This window comes from Carassius gibelio, chromosome B13 (genome assembly GCF_023724105.1).
Source record: "Carassius gibelio isolate Cgi1373 ecotype wild population from Czech Republic chromosome B13, carGib1.2-hapl.c, whole genome shotgun sequence".
NCBI classification, from domain to species: domain Eukaryota; kingdom Metazoa; phylum Chordata; class Actinopteri; order Cypriniformes; family Cyprinidae; genus Carassius; species Carassius gibelio.
The window spans coordinates 18079887-18103770 of record NC_068408.1 but is presented as its reverse complement, the minus strand read 5'-3'; the positions used below and the strand labels follow the sequence as shown (position 1 = coordinate 18103770).

At 39.2% G+C, this 23884-nt stretch overlaps 1 protein-coding gene across 1 annotated transcript in view; it reads right to left on the bottom strand.

Moving 5' to 3' along the window:
* The window catches only part of atrnl1a (attractin-like 1a), a 314332-nt gene that overhangs the window by 38450 nt on the left and 251998 nt on the right, over positions 1-23884 (bottom strand). Inside the window, exon 28 of the mRNA XM_052572190.1 lies at positions 22858-22965. Within this exon, the coding sequence (XP_052428150.1) occupies positions 22858-22965 (108 nt within the window). The remainder of the gene's footprint in view (positions 1-22857; positions 22966-23884) is intronic.

The following is a 23884-nucleotide window of genomic DNA, read 5'->3' as shown; positions in this document are numbered from 1 at the left end:
CTCCTCTGGGTCTAATGAGGGCTTCTTCAAGACCGGGCGGATAACAGCTGCTTTAAGAGAGGGTGGAACATGACCAGTTTGTAATGAAAGATTAACTACCTTTGTAATGATTGGACTGACAATAGGAAAATATGACTTAAGCAGAACTGTCGGAATGGGGTCCAATGTGCAGGATGTTGATTTCATTCCTCGCAGAATTTCATCAATCTGGCTGCTTGAGAACTCAGTAAAATATGGGAGAGATGGCAAACTCCCAATTAAAGGATTTAAGGCAGGTGAAGGTGGGGGATATGATCCAGGCATTAAGGAGCGGATGTTGCTGATTTTTGATCTAAAAAAGTCAATAAAATTATTACAGCGCTCCTTAGTCACTTCAGTGGAAGAAGGCTTTTGTGGTTCCAAAAAATGGCTAATTGTGGCAAACAACTGCTTAGAATTACCTGTATTTTTATTGATTTGATTTGAATAAAATTGACAACGTGCGTCTTTCAGGGACTTAAAATAGGACCTTTGATGGTCACGAAATGCAAGCTTATGGACAGTGAGTCCCGATTTCCTGTAATGACGCTCCAAGGCACGGCCTGCCATTTTCATTCTACGTAGTTCTCGTGTATACCAGGGAGCAGAGCATACAAAAGTAACTTCACGTGTCTTAATAGGAGCGTGGAGGTCAAAAACACTGCTCAAAGATGCATTATAGTGGTCCACCAGTTCGTCTACAGTTGAGATGGCTGGACAAGAAATTTGTTTGAGGTCTGCAGTCATAGAGTTTTGGTCAATGTGTTTCCAGTTCCTGAAGGACATTTGACGCTTGAGTCTTGTGGTAGGCAATTGAAATGTGAAAGCCATAGAGACCACCTTGTGATCAGACACACCCAGATCATAAACATCTAAACTCTTAATAGGGACAGAGTCAGTAATAACGAGATCTAAAGTGTGCCCCCTAGTGTGTGTTGGGGCCTTCACATGCTGCTGGAGACCCAGACAATCAAGCAGACTCAAAAACTCTCTTGACAGCTGGCAAGAGGGGTTATCCACATGAATATTTACATCACCAATAATAACAATGTTGGATGACACTGAACAAAGTGATGTAAGTAAGTCATGTATTTCCGTAAGAAATAAAGAGTGTGATTTGGGGGGACGGTATATGAGCAACACTGTCATTGAATGAGGAGGTTTGCATTTAAAGGCTAAGCATTCCATGGAAATAAAGTCAGGCAGTGGCAGGGGAGAAAGTTTCAATTCAGCCCGATGGATGACGGCCAAACCACCCCCTCGACCAGACCTGCGGGCTTTTTCCAGGTAGCAGTAGCCCTGGGGGCAGGCTTCATTAAGCACTGAATAATCCCCTGGTTTGTGCCAAGTTTCGACCAGGCACATAAAATCCAGCTTTTTATCCAATATATGATCGTAGATTAGAAGAGATTTATTTGTAAGAGATTGTGTATTAAATAATTCCATAGTGGCGGAAGACAGATCTTTTGGTCCAAGTCTCTGTAAGCTCCGCAATACACTGTAATCCACTCCATGATTTCTATTTCGCCCAGCACTAGCGGCTCTCAGAGGAAAAAGAGGCGGGCGGTTGCTACAATGTCCAATAACGCCAGAGCTCTGATGACGTCCCACAGGTGCGACACGTGCAGTCGTTGACCAGATGGAAGGAATTGAAGCAGCATTATGCTGGTGGTAAACAAACTTATTGCGGGAACTTCTATGGACATACCGGGGTCGACGGAGAAGTCCGAGCTGTTTTATGACAGGAATGCAGGGTGGAGGTAACCACTGGTTGTAACTCAGCAGCTGCGAGATGGAATATTTGACGATAATGCTGGACGCCATTAGAATTTGCCCAACATTAACAGTGATCATTCAGCCGATGCTCGTTGTCACAGTTTGGTCCGCAGACAAGGTGATACAATCCACAGCCAAATCAGACATAAATCCATCCAAATGTTGACCAGTCAGCCAAGCACCGTAACAATCTTAGCAGTTGTAGCTTCGCTAAGCTAAGTGATATACTCGCAAAATAATTTTAAAACTGCGATTTTAAAACTAATAAAACAAGTTTTTTTAAAAAAATAAAGCAAATAAAACAAATAAATACTAGGGCAGAGGTGGAGAAGCGGCGAACAAACAAACGCCTGCGTCCTCTCCCACTTCCAATCCAATAAGATAGAGAAAGCTTGCTTGCCAGTAACCAAAATAAAACCGGGTCAGAATTCTTGCCTGCAGGAAAAATATAATTTAATTCCAATTCAGTTCATATCTGGCCATCAAATTTAATGTTAATTTAGTTTCACTGAAATCAAATAATAATTAATAATTTCATAAAATATTGAAATTATTATTTTAAATTTAGTTTGATAATAATTATTAGGGATGCACCCCGATACTGAGCTCCTGTACTCATACTCATGCTCATACTCGTTAAAATGCCCCGATACCAGACACAGATACCACACAGCATGTGATAAGTGCCATATTCAGAAAGTGGGCTATTCCTTCATTATTTCTACATCAATTAACCTGTTGACCTGCACTCAGGCTCGGGCGTCCTCAACTCCCCGTGTTCACACGTGTCAACATTTATGAATAGATTAAATGAAACGGGACAAATTTAATCTTGACAAACTATACAGTATATCATTATAAAGATATAAGCCTCAAGCATATTTGAATTCTGGCACTCTCTCGTGATGGCTCGTGACGCGCGCTCTGACGCACCTGTTAGCTGATGGAGGCGAATCAGAGTATCTTCCGTCCATTCCAAATCCGTTTCCAATTAAAAATCAGAAAACGAAAGACTCAAGAGGATTCAAGTGAGAGAACATGAATTCAATAACGAGAAATGGAAAAATGGCTTGTTTATTCGTTATTCCATCTAGGTAAACAAACGGAAAATGAGTTTTTGACTTGATTTCTCATTTTGTCGTTTGGGGTTTAAAAAACGGTTTATGGCTTCAATATTTCATACGCACTTGTGGGCGGAGCTGAAACGCTCCTTTCATCTGATTGGTCGAATCGCTCAGCCTTCAACTCGATCTTAAATTCTTTCAGAATAAGAGTCTTATAAGAGTAGTGTCTGAAACCACCGCTCACTGTTAATTAACATAATATTTGAGTCAGATGTTGCTGCGCACATAATTCGTGCTGCTGTGACTTGCAAGTCACGCCTTTAAATTATTTCTAGGTTATAGTATTGTATGAATATTGTCCCACTGTAAATACAGTGCAAATAGTTTTGTCTCCTTGGATAAAAGTGAAGTGGAAAAAAAAATCAATAATAGACTGAACAGTTCCATGATAATATGTCTGTAACATTTACCACTCTCATCTTTTAAGTCAAAAGGCACTAGGTAGGTGTGTGTGACATTAATAATTAATTGGGAAAATTAATATAGTTAAATTTATGAAATAAATTAGTAATATTAGTTTTATTCCATACTAAATTGAATGGTTTTTCTTTTAGTCTTCTTTGTTGGCCTTGAGAAAGCCGACATATATTTGAACATTATTATCATTTATTAAGAGAGTAATTGACAACGACTAAAATTGTATTGTTTCACCAAATTCAGCTCAGATCTTCAGACTCGTTTGACTCGTCGCTGTAACTGGTCAGACTTTTTCCTTCTCAAAAAATCCTAGTGACTTTCATTATCTGAGCGATGAAGGTCTTACACTTAAGGTCCACTAGAGGGGGAGACAGGATTTCTGTTTATGTAAGTTTAAATGACGGATAAATACATTATTTTCATGTGTACTACCATGAATATGCCATATCTGTGTAACACAGGTTCTTCAATGATAGATGGTGTGGTAGGGGGGTATACCTTAGCTCAATGATAGCTGTATAATATAAAACAACATTAACTACTGCAGCTGGTACCAAATAAAAATGATTAAGTTTTGGAAAACTGCAAGTCAAATGTACTTGCACAAATGACTTGCTGTTACATAATACCCCATATGCATTGTTGGGGACGTTTTCGTCCACTAGGGGGTAAAGTTGAGTCTTATTTTGGCAACAACTTTCTCTGTGTTTCAGCTAATGGAATGATTGGTGACAAATCTTATTTTTACACTTATTTTGGGAAAATGCTTGAAATTTTTCAAAAACTCAACAGTATACTGTGGGTAAATTCACTACCCTTTTGTTATGTTCGGGATGAAAACACCCACTAAATTAAAATGCTGTAAAAATGTCTCAGATAAAGATTTTTTTTTTTTTTTGCATAAATCTATTAATCACCCTCAGTCCTGATCAAAACTACCAAATGTTTAAAAAGAAAATCCAAGATTTTAACTCTTTAATTACCAAGTTCATAAATGATGTCACTGATTTGGGAAGAAAAAACACACACAAAATGACATATTTTCAATATAAAAAGTAATTGTGGACTGGATATTTTTTTTACCTTTTATGATAGTCTTGGGCATGTCAAAGATTAGTAACTGTAGATTGGCTTTGATGTATTGTTAGTTTTTGTGCAGCATTAGATTTTACTTTTTTCTCCCTCATTTATTGTTGGTGGCTGTTTTTGCCCCATTGACTTCCATTGTAATGACATTTTTTGATGCAAAGCCATGACACCATATAATCATGCACTCTTGATTGTTGGTGGTTTCCCCTGTTGGGAAGAGGTAACATTTGTTATTTTTACAGTTGATCACTAGGTGGGACCATTAACCCTTTAGATAGGCCTGTGCAAAAAAAGGCTTAGTTTCTGGCCTGTATATAGAGTTATATGGAGTTTAACAGCAAATTATAGTGTAGAGGAGCGGTGTGATTCTGACTGAAGCGAGGAGAAGATTTTTCAAAAGTCGGATTGTCGTGGTTCTCACTCGCTCCAAGACTGCTTCATTACGAGTACAATTGGATCTCTCCGATCAGAAGGTTATAATGACGGCAGTAACCGAGCGGGAAGTTACAGGCTAGTTCTCAAGGAGTTTGTCTGTTCCTTTTACTGGATATTTTCAGGTTAAAGCATAATTTAAACAGATTCAGCACATTCATAAGCAGTCGCTTTCCCAGTAATGCATTTAAAAAAGTATCTTACAGGGCTACTTCATCTGTCTCTGATTTTGAATAAGCAGAAATCTGTAATACATGCATCGATCTGTAGATAAAATAAATGACGAAAGTGTACTGTTATTTTCATCACAAAACTAAATTTTCACAGCAGAATGCAGCAATTATACCTTTTAATTCTGACAATGTTAATAGTTTGGCATGTGGTAAGTATAAAAAAAGTTTGCACACAATAGCCTAAGCATCTTTGAAACTCTCCTGTTATTTAATTTAATTTTTATTTTAATATAGGCTTCGTTATGAACATAACAATGAAATACACTGAAATACTTTATTCACGGAGTGAAGGCGTAGTGGTGTTTCTGGTATCAGTGAGCACGGAGCGGAGTGATTATAAAATGCTCAGAACAGATTGGAATTGTTGTCAAAATACTCCGTCATTTTTGGTCATACAGATAAAAGTTATCAATCTTTCGACGTTTATTTGTGTGCACTCCAAATAACAACGAAACGCAGTGCTTCTGTAAAATAATTAGGCTAAAGCAAACAAACGTCTGGGTCATGTGACCTTGAGCGTGACCCAGGTTAGCATGGATGATTTACATGAAATTTAATGTGTGTGCAATGTGTGTGTGTGTGTGTGTGTGTGTATATATATATATATATATATATATATATATATATATATATATATATATATATATATATGTATATATAAACATTTTAAAATTTTTATTTTACTAAAGTTGGCATGCTGTGATCTGTAGCCTACTGTATTTTCTTTTTTTTTTACTGTAACTGTCAGATTCCAGCCAAAAAATATACAATCAGGGAGTGGGCGGGAACGGGATTCATTCTTCCGGGTAATATTGTTCAATACCTTAATTTAAACCTTAAAGTCTGCACTTCATTTCATATTGATGTTTAATCATATTCTGCTGCCATACAGAGACAAAATTATTACAATTGTGTCAGAGTCTAAGTATATATGAACCAAACTGTATATGAATGACAAAAACACTTATCCCATCTTCCTTTCATAAAAAGCAGCAGGTAGAGGATATCTGTATATATTTGATTATGTTCACAAACTTTCTGTCAACATCCTCTTATCCTTGTCATTAATGTGAAATAAAATCTTCTGTCACCTTGTACTGTACAAGCATATGTTGACTTGTTAACCTGCTGTTCTGGAGGGACAACAGACCGAGAGGCTATTTAGTTTCACCTGTCAGTCTTTTGTAGCCCAAGATAACATCTGGTTTAGATCTATCTGGCTTGTGCAGCTGAGCAATGTCTGTTTAACAGTAACATGCAGGATCAGCTGAACATGAGACGGGCAAAGTCAAATCTCTCAGAGCAGCAAAACTGCTGAGTGGAAACAGGGAAGAGAATGCAGACAAAACACTGCTAATATGAATAATAGACTGTGATCTGTGTCTGCACTTTTATGAGCCTTGCCTTTTGACACCAATATTGGGTTTGATTAAGAAGAATCCAAAATGGAGGTGAAATGTTCTCCAAATGGCACATTGTCCTCAAGGGACCATGAATGACTTAGGTCAAGGTTTAGGTTAAGGATCAGTTAAATAGGGTTTTGAGTTTTGGTTAAGTCTATTAAGATTGACATTTGTTAACCTAGAAATAAGGGTTAAGTGATGTAGTCAAGGATTAACTATAGGTCAAATTGCAAACTGAGTTGTTCAGCCTGTAATTTAGTTTAGAAGACTGACGCCAGATTTGATCAAGCAAATTAAATGTGTGTGTTTCGCTCTGGGTCATTCCAAGGAAAATACAAGTACGCTGTTAAATATGACAATGACCAATTCCCACTGAAATTACTACTTGTACTCAGTGTTGCTCTGAGTGTGGTTGTGCTCTGGGGCAGCTGTAGGATTTATGGACGGCTCATAAAAACCATTCATGGATCATCGATCTAAAAGATGTTTTGCACAGAGATGAGAGGTGACAGAAATCAACACCCAGACAAAATGCACATTAGAAACGCAGAGCTAAGTTTTATGTGGAGCTCGCATAGGACTAGCTTTGATTGAAGTGTCCAAAAACTGTGAAATATGAGATGGAAAAACCAAACAGATGAACCTCCCCTTGTCTGCTGATATCATAGATTTTACTACATGGCTGTTCCAAGGTGAAATGTGCCTGTTAATTAACCGCCTATTGTCAAACCACTCAAACAAACAATGTTTTGAAAATGCAACATAGTCAAAGTGTTAAAGTGCCCATATTATGCCTTTCTGACTATTACCTTTCATCAAGTGTATCGTGTAGCTGTATGTGAACATAAACTATCTGCAAAGTTGTGAAGCTGATCCAAAACAAAGGGTCGGCTCAAAATCGCCTAAACGAGTAGTCACAAATTTGAATCTTATTCCATTATGGCTCTACGTCACGAATTAACACATTTGCATAATGTCCGCACACGTTTAAGGTCGCCAAATTGCCTGCCCACAAACACAGACGCTGTATCCTATAATGTGAGAGTTTGTTTGATCACATCTTATAATTACCACAAACATGTCAACACTTGACACTTATCACTGAAAAATTCCCTGCTCCAGTCGTGCTTGTGAATCAGTCTCTTGTCTATCAGCCATTTCATCATCAGACTTCGGCTTGAGTTGGTAAGCTACAATCCATACCATCTTTTCTATGTATTGACAAGTCTACAGGGCAGTCATTCTGTCATGGCAATTGACGTTTCGTTTCTGACATGCGCTGTACGCAGTAGACCAATCCAGCGCCATAGAGAGATCTCTCTACGGTTCTTGACCAATCACAGAGGACTGTGCCATCTGACCAATCATAGCATTGAAGGCTAATGGAAATGAGGGGTTTAGAGAGACTGAGGGTGTACTCACACTAGGCACGGTTGCCATGAACCGGGCCCGAGTACGATTGTCCCCCCTCCCCACTTCCCCTCTGGCCTGCACTCACATATAGGGTTTCAGCATTCGTGCCGGAGCACGCTTACGTCATTATGGTGCGACGGTTTCGGGATAAACAGGAAGAGCGGCGCTCTATGAACACAATGGAGTGCATCGCTCTGTTTTCTTTGTGGATAATTTTGTGTTGTTTGGTCGACAGCCTGTTGTTAAACAGATGTGTCGCCTTAGTGGCGCGAACATTTTCACGTAATCGTGCTGCTCGTATGAGGATGTTTGCAAGATACCAGCTGAAGTGCAGCAAGGACTTTGCAGTTTTTAGTTTTTTTATGCGTTTTGCACCTCTGCCGTAGACCAAAGCGACCCTTTCCCTGCCATGTTGGTTTTGGAGCGTCGCAAAACCTTGATGCAAAGCGTCCTTTTCCGTGCCCCGGCACGGTTAGCGCTCACACTGCATGCGAACCGCGCCCGAGTCCAACTGAACCGTGCCCTGGCCCACCTCTTCCAAGCGGGCCAGGGCCGGCCAATCGAGCCGCGCCCGGGCACGATTCGGAGCACTCACACTAGTCAAACGAACCGCGCTTTGGTGGTCAAACGCACTCGGGCACGGTTCAAACTGGCAGTGTGAGTACACCCTGATTCTTTGAACTGCTTTGCACGAGACATTTATAAATCATTTAGAAATTAAGTATTTTCTGAGAAAACGAAAATTTTTTGACCTTGCATGCATGTAAACCTGTTTTAGGAAACTCATAAAACAATATTAGCAACCTTAAAAATGGCATAATAGGGGCACTTTAATGGCCCTGTTCCTGGCAGATGAAAAAATAGCAACAAAATGAAACTAAACAAAAAGATAAATAAAAAAAAAACAAAATCAACAAACCTTATCAAAACAAAAACAAACCAACAAAAAAAAAAAAATCAAAAACCCAAAACAAATACAAATCAAACCAAAAAAAATAAAAAAAAATAAAAAAAAATAATAATAATAATAAAAAAACTCACAATGAGAACACACAAACACACACACACACAAAAATAACAATTTACAATAAAATAAGCCCCACCATGTCCCTCCCACACCCACAAGAAAAATAAATCATTTATTTTTTAATTAATTTACGAGAGTGACAACTGCATTCTAAAACCGAATTGACACCCAAAAATTTGAATCAAAAAGTGAGTTCTGTTATATATACACGATAAAGCGATAAAATAGGGAATTCACTCCTATATGTATATGCTGTATTTCCTGATATTTTACGTGAGATTTCTCAGTATTCTGAATTAATTAAAGACAGAAGATCTGCCTACAGGGAGAAAGAGAGAAAGTGTGTAGAGAATGTCAGTGTCCTTTAATGTCATCCACCACTTTCTGCTGAAGAGCAAGACATGACAGACAGAAATAGAGAGGAGAATGGGGTAGATATGTTTTTGTTTTTTTTTGACTCATGAGAGTTGGCACTGAGACTGCTGTGTATTCAAACAGCTGAGATTGTTTTGATAAGAGCAGTCCAGAGACAGACAGCTCACAGAACAGATGTTTGGGTCCCTGCTCAGTGGGCTACTGTTGTCATCTCCCTGATCGCTCCCACCACTCTCAGCTACCTAATATCAACAGCAAATTTGGCCAGAGTACAGCGAATTACTGATGCCTAGCAGAGAGAAAGAGAGGTGTTAACTCAAGGAACAGACTAATATTAAAGCAGCTTCAGAAATAAGGTGTTTTTATTTTTATTTTTATGTATATAGGCATAAAACAGTAAAACTATCAATTTGAGAGCAATCATCAGAGTGCCTTTTTCTTTTTCTACTGTATTCTTTGTATACTGTATAAAATAAATAAATAAATAAATAAATATATATATATATATATATATATATATATATATATACACACACACACACAGACACACATAGTATTTAATTAATTATATTAAGAATCTCCACTTCTTTTGTTTTTTACCTGCCATCTTGCCTTTAAAGTGCTATTTATGTACACTACTTTTTACATTTCTTAAAGAAATGATTAATTTTAGTAAATCTTTGAGTAAATATATTTATAATGTTACAAAATATTTATATTTCATGTTTTTTTTTTTACTTTCTGAAATTCTAATCAAAGTGTTCACATAAAATGAAGCAAGATTGTTTTCAACAATGATAATAATAAGAATTTTTTCTTGAATAGCAAAATCATAGGGTAAAAATCAAAAGACTGGAGTAATAGATGTTGAAAATTCAGCTGTGACATCAAAGAAATAAATTAAATGTAAAATATTAAAGTATAAACATTATTTTACTCAACATAGTTTTTATTTTTATACATAAAATAAATGAATAAAAACAGCATGTGTGAGCATAAAAGACTTCTTTTAAAAAATAAACAAATCATACTAAATTCCAAATGGCACTGTGTGTCTAAAAAATTTCCAGCCTGCACCTTTAATGTTTTAAAGCTTGTGAATGTGTACGTGCGTTTTTGCACGTGTGTTAATAATAGTTGCCGTTCCCCAGTCAGACAGCTCATAAGTGTCATAAATAGTCTTTATCTCCACATTACCCACTGAAGGTAAATACGGCACATTATAACATTACATCTGAAATTGATTAATTTCTCCCAGCATTACAAAAACACTGGACTGCAATCGATCAGTCCTCACGAAAAATAGATATGCTTTTGGCGTAATGCAGGTGCTCTGGGCTGTAGCTTCATTAGTTTTATTACATTGTATGGACGTTATATGGATGCTGATGTGAAGATTTATGCTAATGTCTCACCTCTTGTTTATAATACAACAAGGTCATAGAGCCTGCTGCAATCAGATGTGGCACAATAGCATAGCAAATGGCAGCCAGTGATTTACTTGCTTGATATTTCACGCTTGTCGTTAGATCCTATTTTGGAACACTTCTATAAAATCTATAAATAATTTAACACTATTGATTTAAATCTCAATCAACAAGTTATCAACAACTCAGTGCTAAGGGGCTTATTTGTAAATACATTGTTCCTATTTAGAATAATCATGGTCTTAAATAATAAAATAATGGTATAAAATAATATAAATACAAATTATTTATATTTATACATTTTATTTAGTTTATTAAAAATAAAATAATTAAAATAATAGTTGCATGTAGTTTTTCCTATTTCATTTCATTTAAAAAAATCAGAGTACAGTTGCTCTGGTGCAGCAGATGTTGTTTGCACCTGAAGAGTTCTAGAGGTAACAGTAAGGACAGCTCAGTCATTGAACGTTTCTCACACGCTTCAGTCTAGATAATGAGAACAGCAGGTCTAGCACACTCTTAGCACTCAGTATGTTATTCCAGCAATTAGCAGTTATCTAGTATGATTCAAATTATATTGCAGCTATTTAAAAAAGTCTAACATGCTTGGGCGTATTTTGAAAGCACATCCAGATTTCCATGCATATGTTCCCAGAGCTCTTTTCCAACACACTCTTCCTACACAGCCACACCACACAGATGTATGCAGCGCAAGATAAAGGAACCGTCCAATAAATAACAGACAGCCAAACATTTGCTTGACTTTTACAAGAGGTCAATGATTGCAGATGGCATTAAAACAATTCTTGAAAAAGTCTGCATCTTTGAAAACAAGTGAAAACCACTCTAACAGGACCAATTTGAAGAGGAACTCTCACTATATCATCAAAATATTTTAAATCAATTCAACTGGCATGCTATCAGTTTCAATCACAGTCTGGTTAAATGAGGAAAAGTGACAAAGTAATACCAGTCTGAACATGTGTGATCTTTTCACTTCAACTTGTTATAACATGTACCAATGAAATTAAACACTGTGAAAAGAAAAGTAGTGTAAAATAGTCAAATGCTGACTTTATCTATGTGGAAGATACTTGGGGCCCTATATTAACAATCTAAATGCATTGTCTTAAGTGCACGGCACAGGTGCACTCAGCACGTATCCGAATCCGCTTTTGCTAGTTTAATGATGGGAAAATGGTCAGTGCGCCCGGGTGCATGGTCTAAACGGGTTGTCCCTATCCTCCTAATGAGTAATGGGTGTTTATTGGGCGTAGCATGCAATAAACCGATCAGAGTCTCATCTCCCATTCCCTTTAAGAGCCAGTTGCACTCGTGCTATGAAGGATTTGCTATTTACATGGCGGAATTTGCAAGCGCAGAGACAGATTGTGTTTCCAGACAGGAAACTGAGCTGCTTGTGCATGAGCAAATAGGTAGCCTAATCCTTATACATTAAATGACTATCCAATATGACATGTAGGCATTTTTATATTTATGTAGTCTATCCAGTAATATTCTTTTGCATTGTAATCCTTTTATTTTTTAATATTTGGCATGCTTGTGTGCTGCTGTGCATCCCTGTGTGTTTAATAAGCAAAGAGCTTTGTGGACCCGCATATACTAATGCACTCTTTAAATAACAAAGGAAAAACATTGCGCCAGACTTTAGACCAGGTTTGAGTCCATTTTCAGTTCCTCAAAATAGCAACGCAGCAGCAATGCACCTAAACACACCTCGTTTTTAGACCAGCACACACATGAGCGCACAATTGCTATTTAAACAATGCAGCACAGGACAGGAAAATGAGAACTGCATCAGGCTGAAACTAGCAAAAACACTTGCACCACATGTATGATAGGGTCCTTGGACTACAAACATTTCCACTCTAACTGCAACAGTCAGTGTGAGTGAACCACTCAGGGCCAGTGAAGGCATCCATCCGCAGCCTGTGCTTACCAATCAGCTTAGGCATGAAATGTGATGATGGCCCTGATCTTTGGCCTTGCTGCCTAATGAGCCAATATTCACCCGTATATTATGCAATTACGCTGAATGGATTCTACACTGTTATATCAGATGTTGTTTAATCAACCTCTGAATGAGCTTCAAATTCATGGTTTTGTATGTATTGGCAAAGTGAATATATTTAGTTTAGGTTTTTTTTTATTAAGTTAATTTGGAAAAGCGTTTGGAGTATTTTTTGTAAGTTAAATTTAAGTTTTAGTTTTTTAAAGTAGCTAATGACAACGCGGTCAGCAGCAGACAGTAAGCTAATTATATATGTTTGATCAATTTAGCCTTCTCAAGTCATTAGGACTTGACTAAAATAAAATCTATAGATATACTAAAACAGTTCAAGCATATAACAATGTTTAAACGTTAAACCTATATAAATGTGCGCAATAGGCTATACAATTGTTAGTGCAGAGAGTGGAAGCTATGAGCACTTTGCAGGACATGGTGGCACCAGCGTAATCACTTGCATGTTTTTTTGTAGTTCGCCGTAATTTTTTGCTCATAAGGTAAGAGTAATTCATCATTCGTAACTGTAAAGGGTCTACTTTTATTTAGTTTTTGGTTTATTTTTGTACTTTTATTTTAAAAATGTTGTGTTTTTATAAAATAAAGAAAACAAAAATGCGCTTTTTGCCGTCTGGTCTTGAATAGGAGAGCTTCACAACAAAAAAACGAAACACAGCGAATACTTGTCTCACAGACATGATAAATATACCTATAGAAAGCTTTAGTAATTAACAAAATAAAACATATTGAAAACAAAAACTCTTTTATCAAAATCATAATCCGTATAGATGCATTTCTTAAAGGCACGTTGTAATGGTGCCCATTAGCTGAGTCTGTTTCATGCATGTTATTGTATACATGAACGATTTTTGTTTTGTTTTTTGATTATTATTGTTTTTATCGTCATGTATTTTGTATGCATATTGTGTCTCATTTACTCTGTGTATATCTGATCTGGGAATGAAGATCGATAACGTGATGCGGAGGAGAAAGTATGAGGTGGAACATGTTAATGATGGGTGGACTCGGATGTATATAAGGGGAACGCAAATGGAGGGAAGGGGAAAAAAAAAAAACAGTTCCGCTTATGCCCGGCGAAGCAAGACCTGCGTTCACTTAATCGGAAGTCGGAACGATGGGCCCGGTGGTGGACTTTTGGTCCGAGCACGATATTTTCCACGAGTGATTTGCGCGGTCGCAAAATGCCTGTGTGGTAAGCAGCGGGGGTTTAAATGTGTGAACCGCTGTGTTCTGCTTCTAATCGCTGTGGAGTCAAACGGCCGCAAAATGAACGTGTTTTAAAGTGGTCTGAATTGGAAGAGACTGGGAAAAACTGACTTGGTACTGCTTCTAATCGCTGTGGAGTCAAACGGCCGCAAAATGAACGTGTTTTAAAGTGGTCTGAATTGGAAGAGACTGGGAAAAACTGACTTGGTACTGCTTCTAATCGCTGTGGAGTCAAACGGCCGCAAAATGAACGTGTTTTAAAGTGGTCTGAATTGGAAGAGACTGGAAAAAACGGACTTGGTGAATTGTTCTAATGGACTCTGAAGGCTATTATGGTGTTGAATTTCCTTGTCGATTATGCAATGTAATTTGTAATTGTTTTAAAGGTACGGGGTTATGTGCAATGTAAGTTAGGTGGGGGTACAATGAAAAAGGGTGTTTAGAAGATGAGAAATGAGGTCAATACACGCACTTTAAGCAATTTATGAAGTATGATGTGTTTTTTTTTTTGGTTGTTTTTCTTTTTGATTTGATCAAAATGATATCTGCAGTCACAAATGGATCCAACTTATGCCCTTGAAGCGTACTGTAAAATCCCTTATTGTAATTGTTGATGAAGAGTAAGTGGATTGTTACAGAGTGGTGGCCAGTACGGGGAAACTTTGGATGTATTTAGTGATGCTGATCTGCATGTATGAATTGGTTTTTGTTTGTTTTTTTTGTTTTTTTCCTGATGTGCTGTAAGCAAATTTAATTTTGTTGTTATTTGCATATAGGATTTATTTATTGTATCACTATACAAATCAGTGATAAATGTAACTGTAACGATACAAACAAATCTCCATATTCATCGGGAAGAAGGAGGCGGGAACCGGCGCACAATCAAAATACATTTTAATAATCAAAAGTAAATACAAAACGGCGCACCAGCCCCTCACGGACGACTGGTGCGCATAAATAAAAAGCAAACATAAAGTAATGTCCCAGGCCTGGTCCTCTCTCGTCCTTCACGGTCGTCACTCCAGTTTTATATCCTTCCATCTCCTACGTGGGACTCGATACTAGCGGTGGGGCTCAGGTGTAGCTCATCTTCAATCACTACACCTGGCCTCACTCCTTGTTCCCACGCCTCTCGGCCCCGCCCCACTCGCCACATACCCCCATCGCCCCTCGCAGGCCGGGGGGTACTCCCGAGACTGCGCTCTACTCCCCCCCCCCCCCCCCTTCCCTCCGGGGGAGACCGCTCACGGGGACCTGCGGGAACCTGGGGGTAGGACAGACGAGGCGAGAGAAAAGGAGATGGAAGGAGGAGCGACAGGGACGAGAGAGGGGAGAGAGGAAAAAAAAAAAAAAAAAAAATCCGGTTCCCAGACGCACTGCTGCTCGGCCCTCCACCGGCTGGGTGATCTCCTCCGCGGTGCCCGGCGGTGGCACTGGACGGCCCTCGGCGGACGGCACGACACTCCTCCGCCGCCCGGTGGACGGCGACGGCTCCTCCGATTTTGGGCAGCGGCAGGAGTCCCCCGTTCCCTGCCCCTCCGGATTCCGTCACGGAGGCGGCAGGCTCCGGCCCCCTGGCGAACGGCGCCGACTCCTCCGCTCCCTCACGGACGGCAGCCGCCCCTCCTTGTCGTGGGCGGTCGGCAGCGAGCTCGCCCGTCCCCGGCAACTCGCTCCAGCCCACCGCCTCGAGCGTCCCTGGCGGCACATACCTCGCCTGCTCGAGGGCACCGCGGATTCACCACAGCGGCGAGGGATCTTCAGCAGCGCGTCCCTCCTTCTCCCGGGCTTCGGCACCACTGTAACGATACAAACAAATCTCCATATTCATCGGGAAGAAGGAGGCGGGAACCGGCGCACAATCAAAATACATTTTAATAATCAAAAGTAAATACAAAACGGCGCACCAGCCCCTCACGGACGACTGGTGCGCATAAATAAAAAGCAAACATAAAGTAATGTCCCAGGCCTGGTCCTCTCTCGTCCTTCACGGTCGTCACTCCAGTTTTATATCCTTCCATCTCCTACGTGGGACTCGATACTAGCGGTGGGGCTCAGGTGTAGCTCATCTTCAATCACTACACCTGGCCTCACTCCTTGTTCCCACGCCTCTCGGCCCCGCCCCACTCGCCACAGTAACATAGGGGGGAAAATGGAGAGTGTATCGTTGGAGGAAAGTATAGATCAAGGTGATCAACATGTTGACCAGTTGAGCCATGATAAAACGTCACGAAATGAGGTTAGTGAGCTGGCTAGTCTTTTGGATGAGATGTATATAGATCAGAGGGAGGAAGAGGAGGTTGTTGTAGGAAAGAAAGAAAATTCAGTAGACGAGCAGTTAGAACTTCTCAGAGAACGTTTGGATATTTTGGAAGAACATCATAAGCAGTCGGTAGATAGTATCTTGAATAGAGAAGATGCAGTTCGAGCTTCAATTGACAGAGTGGCTGAGAATTTGAAACAGTATATTGATGATAAATTGAAATATTTAGATGAGACTTTAGTAGCATGTCTTCAGCGTAGAGATAAGAAATGGGAAGAAGAGCTAAAGAGGAATTTTCAGAAGAGTCGTTTGTCCTGGACACCTGCAGATAGTTCCACGCCAACTGTAGTTAGTGGGCGAGCAGGGAGTTCCGGAACTATGTCTCAAGCTACGCCCGTGAAGCCTCCCATTCGGATGGATTTTCCACAGTTTGGTGATTTTCGAGAGTCTGTTGATGTTACGGATTTTATTGAACAGTGTGAAAGTTTTTTATCTCTAAGACCAATGAGTGACCAAGAGTTATTAGGCGTGTTAAATACTGTTTTGAAAGGACCAGCCCGAAGTTGGTGGCTGGCAACTCGTGCTAAGGTAAATACATGGGAAGATTTTAAGAAAAGTTTTTTAGAAGCATTTCTTCCTATGGACTATGAAGCTGAGATTGAGGAACAGTTGCGAACAACAGTACAGGCTCCAACACAGTGTTTGAGAGATTTTGCATATGATTACCGAGCATTGTGTTTAAAGTGGCGACCAAATATGACAGAAGAGGAAATAGTTAGGCGTATCCTTAATGCTTGCAACCCCAGATTGGCCAGTGGATTGAGAGGTTTGGTACCTACGGTTGAACAGCTGGTAAAGATAGGTTCCTTGATTGAAAAAGATTGGAGCAATACCAAAGAGTACTGGTCCAGAGTGCAGTCGACTGGTGTGGATCGCTCTTTGAGAAAGACAGGGAAAAAGGGACACGATAGGGGAAGGGATGCTGACGTGGCCATTGTTTCAGCAATTCCTGACCTTTTGGTTGCACCCATTGGAATTCGGGGTTGCGAAGGAGATGCGGTGTTCGATACAGGATGTACATATTCATTGATGCGTAAAAGTTTGTGGGAAAGAATTAAGAAGGAGAATGAGGTTTTGGATCCTTGTATCGGTCAAAAGTTTATGATGGCTAATGGGCAAGAAAGCCGAGCCATAGGGAAGATTAATTTACTCGTTCACCTACATGATACCCATTTAGTTGTTAATATCTACATATTGGATGACACTCAGTTGTATATGCCGTTGTTGCTGGGGTTGGATTTTCTTTGTGCAGGTCAGGTTACGTTAAAGCCTTACCTTGGGAAGTACATCTTACAAGGGGGTAAAGAATATAAGTTTATTCAGAAGGCTGGTAACTCACTGCAATGGGGAGAGCAAGCGTCTCAAGTGAATTTTTACTATGCTGTCCAGGAGTCGACGTCTCAGCCAGTTTTATGCCCACTGTTAAATTTACAACCTGAAATTGTGAGACCAATGCTGGAAAAGTGGTCGTCGGTGTGGACTGAGCATAGGGGGAAAACTGATATTGCATTGCATGAGATTCTAACCACTGATGAGGTACCGGTGCGACAGAGAGCTTATAGGGTATCATCTCAGAAACAAGCAATTGTTATGGAGCATGTTAAAAAGATGCTGGAAGAGGGTGTTATTGAGCCATCGTCATCAGCATGGGCTTCCCCTGCTGTTTTGGTACCAAAGAAGGATGGGACTTTTCGTTTTTGCGTTGATTACCGTAAGGTAAATGCGAAAACCCATCATGATGCATATCCCATGCCTTTGGTGCACGAAATTTTAGAGTCGTTGCAGGGTGCACAGGTTTTTAGTTCATTGGATTTACAGAGCGGGTATTGGCAGGTGGCCATGGACGAGGGTAGTAAGAAAAAGACAGCTGTGATAACGCCTCAAGGGTTATTTCAATTTAAGGTTATGCCGTTTGGACTACGGAACGCTGGGGCCACTTTTCAACGGCTCATGGAAAATATCCTTGGAGAGTTGAAGGGGACAATATGCTTTGTATATATAGATGACGTGATTGTTTTTTCACAGACATCAGAGCAGCACTTGCGAGATTTAGAGGCTGTTTTCCAAAAGCTTCATGTAGCTAACCTTACCTTGAATGTAAAAAAGTGCCATTTTTTCATGTCCGAAATAGTATTTTTGGGACATGTGGTATCAGGTAATGGTGTGGAGGTTGATCCAGAGAAGGTGAAGGCAATTTCTAATTACCCTCGGCCCATGGATTTGAAAAGTTTACAGCGCTTTATTGGCATGGTGGGTTGGTATCATAAGTTTATTCCCCACCTGGCAGATATCATTGCTCCCTTGAATAATTTGAAGAAGAAGGGGCAACGTTGGGATTGGACACCAGTATGTCAGGTAGCTTTTGAGAAGTTAAAGCAGGTATTGTTGCAATCACCAGTATTAGCTTTTCCAAGTTCGGCCCATTCATTTCAAGTGTATACTGATGCCAGCAATGTTGGGTTGGGGGCTGTCCTGATGCAAAAATTGGACGGTGAGGAAAAAGTTATTGCTTTCGCCTCTAGGGCATTGACAGGAGCAGAGACCAATTATTCAACGGCAGAAAAAGAATGCTTGGCAGTGGTCTGGGCAGTAGAGAAATGGCGTTATTACTTGGAGGGCAATACCTTTGATGTATTTACAGACCATAGTGCTTTATCTTGGGCTTTTAATTGTCCAAAAGCTACTTCACGACTGACAAGATGGATCTTGAGGTTGCAAGCATTCACATTTCGGGTACATTATCGAAAAGGGTGCTGTAATATAGTGCCCGATGCGTTGTCCAGGGCACCAGAGTTGCCAGATGGTGACGTGTGTGTTGCTGTGGCAAAAACGTTGTGGGCAGAGCTACCTGTAACCATGCATGACATTGAGAAGGGTCAAAGAGCGGATACTATGTGTGAAGATTTAAGGCAGCCTGATGTAGATTTTACTTCAGGACGCATTGGTTATAAAGAACAACAAGGAGTGTTGTATCGGGTTGTGCCATCTAAACATGGTGGGTCTAATTATCAATTGGTTGTTCCCATAGAGTTAAAATCACAGTTTCTTTCCTATTTTCATGATAGTCCATTTGGTGGCCACCTAGGTAGAATGAAAACCCTTTTGAAGATTTTAGAAGTGGCATGGTGGCCATCAGTTAGGAAAGACGTATGGGATCATGTTCGTACGTGCATTACCTGTCAGAGGTATAAAGGTGATAACAAAAAACCAGTAGGGAAGATGCAAACAGTAGAGGTTTTGACCCCTGGGGAAATGCTTGGTGTCGATTTTATGGGACCGCTCCCTGTGAGTAAGGCCCGTAATACGATGTTGATGGTGGTTGTAGATTACTATTCGAAGTGGGTTGAACTTTTCCCTTTGAGGGATGCTAAGACACCAAAAGTTTGTCAGATTTTGAAAAATGAAATTTTTACCCGTTGGGGTGTTCCAGCCTTTCTGGTTTCAGATCGTGGACCCCAGTTTACTGGCCAAGTTATGAATAAGTTGTGTGAATCCTGGGGAGTGGTACAGAAATTAGCCACAGCTTACCACCCTCAAACTAATTTAACTGAAAGGGTAAACAAAGTTTTGAAAACAATGATAGCTTCATATGTTGGTCAGCATCATCAGGATTGGGATAAATGGTTACCGGAATTCCGTTTAGCTATAAACACAGCTGTTCATGAAACCACTGGGGTGGCCCCTGCGTTGCTAGCTTTAGGACGGAATATAAAAGGCCCACTTGAGCGGTTGATTAAACCCATGCCGGATACGTCAGCATATAACACTCTGCAGAAGCAACAGGAAATACAGGAAGAGGTGCATAGACATATTGGTGTAGCCAAATCTAGACAAGCTAGATATTACAATGCACGACACAGAGATGCACACTTTGAAGTCGGGGATCTAGTCTGGGTAAGGGCTCATCCTTTGTCTAAAGCTGAAAGTAAATTCTCTGCTAAACTTGCACCACGATGGTTAGGGCCAGCTAAAGTAGAGAAAAGACTAGGTCCCATAACGTATAGAATTAGCGGGGTGTTGAATGATGGGAAATCAGATACAGTTAATGTAGTTAATTTGAAACCTTTTTTTTTTAGCCCCAAGCCGTAGGTTGGGGGGGGGGGGGGGAATGTAATGGTGCCCATTAGCTGAGTCTGTTTCATGCATGTTATTGTATACATGAACGATTTTTGTTTTGTTTTTTGATTATTATTGTTTTTATCGTCATGTATTTTGTATGCATATTGTGTCTCATTTACTCTGTGTATATCTGATCTGGGAATGAAGATCGATAACGTGATGCGGAGGAGAAAGTATGAGGTGGAACATGTTAATGATGGGTGGACTCGGATGTATATAAGGGGAACGCAAACGGAGGGAAGGGGAAAAAAAAAAACAGTTCCGCTTATGCCCGGCGAAGCAAGACCTGCGTTCACTTAATCGGAAGTCGGAACGATGGGCCCGGTGGTGGACTTTTGGTCCGAGCACGATATTTTCCACGAGTGATTTGCGTGGTCGCAAAATGCCTGTGTGGTAAGCAGCGGGGGTTTAAATGTGTGAACCGCTGTGTTCTGCTTCTAATCGCTGTGGAGTCAAACGGCCGCAAAATGAACGTGTTTTAAAGTGGTCTGAATTGGAAGAGACTGGGAAAAACTGACTTGGTACTGCTTCTAATCGCTGTGGAGTCAAACGGCCGCAAAATGAACGTGTTTTAAAGTGGTCTGAATTGGAAGAGACTGGGAAAAACGGACTTGGTGAATTGTTCTAATGGACTCTGAAGGCTATTATGGTGTTGAATTTCCTTGTCGATTATGCAATGTAATTTGTAATTGTTTTAAAGGTACGGGGTTATGTGCAATGTAAGTTAGGTGGGGGTACAATGAAAAAGGGTGTTTAGAAGATGAGAAATGAGGTCAATACACGCACTTTAAGCAATTTATGAAGTATGATGTGTTTTTTTTTTTGGTTGTTTTTCTTTTTGATTTGATCAAAATGATATCTGCAGTCACAAATGGATCCAACTTATGCCCTTGAAGCGTACTGTAAAATCCCTTATTGTAATTGTTGATGAAGAGTAAGTGGATTGTTACAACGTCTAATGAGGAGATGGCATTCACTGCACATGAACAATTGGCTCATTGTTTGTAGTGCTAATCAAATCAAAACTCTTTCAAAATACAGCTTTTCCCGAAGCATTGGAACTTTTAATAACTTCCCACGCACCAACTTCTCCCTGATGCTCTGCATGGTCAACCTTCACCTGTATGCTAATGCGTGTGTATATGGGTTGCATAGGCGATGTATAACATTTAAAATAGCCTATAATAATTAGAACAGTATTTCATACAGTAGCCTATGTGTGCTATGCGCGTATATGGGCACAATAAAAGGAGAGAAGCTAAATGAGCCCAAGTCCGACTCGAGCCAAATCTGTAAAAAAATATATATATATTGCCCGAGCCCAGCCCGAATGGGCTTGCAGACCTCTAGAATGTATAAAGTCATTGTCATTAGGGCTGCAACTAATTAACTAAATGAGTTTGTCGATTATTTTTTTGAATAATAGGATGAATTTCTTTTTTTTTCAAAAAACAAAACAAAAAAACAACTGTAAATAAAACATGTTTGTGTCATTTATTAGGCAAAATAAACTTAACCTGTTAGCCAGCCCATCCCAATTTTGGGACTCACAGCTGAAAGTGCTCTACCTAACTTTTAATTGTAACAGTTTCCTACTTCAGTGTGTTACAAACATAATTTTGGTGTCTATGGAAAGAAGACACTTTGGGCTTTACTTTTTATTAACAAGAATTGATAATGCTCAAAAATATTAAAAGTTATAGACACTGAAGTGCCTTGATTTTTTTTTTTTTTTTTTTTTTTTTACCTCACTTAAATATCTTTTTATTTGATATAACAATACATGAAATGAGTCCTGGAGCAATCTAGAAAAGTAATGGGTTGAAAGCCACATTCCCATGAGTCTCATGAGTTTCTATTTCAAATTTGAATAAGATATCATGAAAAATGAGACTCCTGCAAATATTTTTCTGAGACTATGTCTAGACCCCCAACCCCCCAAATTTAAGAAAAAATATTTCCCAATAGTCTTGAAGGCTTCTACAAACTATTTAGTCAGTAAAGATACCGCTGCATAGTTTTTTTCATTTACAAAACACTAGGCAGAAACTAAGACATCATATAAGTGATTTATTTGAGCACTAGAAAAATACAATAAGAATAATTTGAGTAAGAAAAATAAGAATAATAAGAAAAATAAAAAAAAGATTTAACTTTGTTTGCCAATTACAGAAAATCCTGAGATTGCTAGAAATGCAGCATTTACAATGAATTAAGATGCAAATAAGTGCTGATGTGCTAATGGCCACTTATACAAATGGTAATAACACAAATGTGCCATAAAGTAAATAATCCACTCTCTCTGTTCATATAGACGCGTTCACTTTGATAGCCGTGATCATACAGTAATAGCGAGCTGAGTAGGTAAAATAAGATAATAGGTAAATAACTATTGAATATCTACAAGCTTATGATTGAAGTTACCCACCTCCACCTGGCCCTGCAGAAGCTCCTCTTCTTCCTCTGGAGCCTCAAGTGCCACTGTAACAGATGCAAACGGACGGCTGGCCATCTGCTGGCGCTCTCGCATAAGTTGCTGTATACAGGAAGAAAAAGAAAAATAATAAGAAAAAAAATCATAAGTTACATAAATTTGTTTAATAGACATAATAAAGAGTATATTTCTTGTGCTGGATTAATGGAAGGAATATACAGGGGTTGAAGCAAAAAAAATAAAAAATAAAACCGAGCATGCAATGACTCTTGTGATTTTAACATTTGAAATGATACAATGGCAAAGTTATCAGTTTGCTTATTCAAATTGATTTTTTTTTTCATGAATATATGGTTGACCTGAAGAATGAAAGCTATTTCATACACTTGGAAAATTATTAGATATATCACCGCTTATCGACACTAGGGGTGTGACAATACACTTAGCTCACAAGACGAGACAAGATAAAGATACTTGGTTCACTAGAAAGAGACTATATTTTAATACTGTTTTTAAGAAATTTTCAGTGTCATCTTTTCATCACAAAAAGGAAAACATATGCAGTTTTATTTTTAAATATTTTAACTAATTTAGGACTGTAACTGATGACTATTTTGCTAATCAAGTACTGATTATTTTGACAACTGAGTAATCTGATATTTTTAGCAACACAAACAGACCTAAGTGAAAAGCAGGCTTTAATATGAGTATTTATATATTAAACTACCGATAGGCAATAATAATGGGCTCAAATAAAATATCAAAACCAAGTAATTACATGGTTTTATTGAACAACACTGTTAAAATACATAATGTAATATGCCTATAAACAATGTGAATAACCAACTTTAAGTACATTATAAATTATAACAAATACCTGCAGAGGGCACCAACGGCCTGGTGACAGTTCACTTTACAGCAAGACTAAACAACGTTTAAATCAGTTTTTATATTTGCAAACTCAGAAACTTTTATTTTGAAATTGTGATGTACAATGAATGGCATATTTATAAACAGGTTG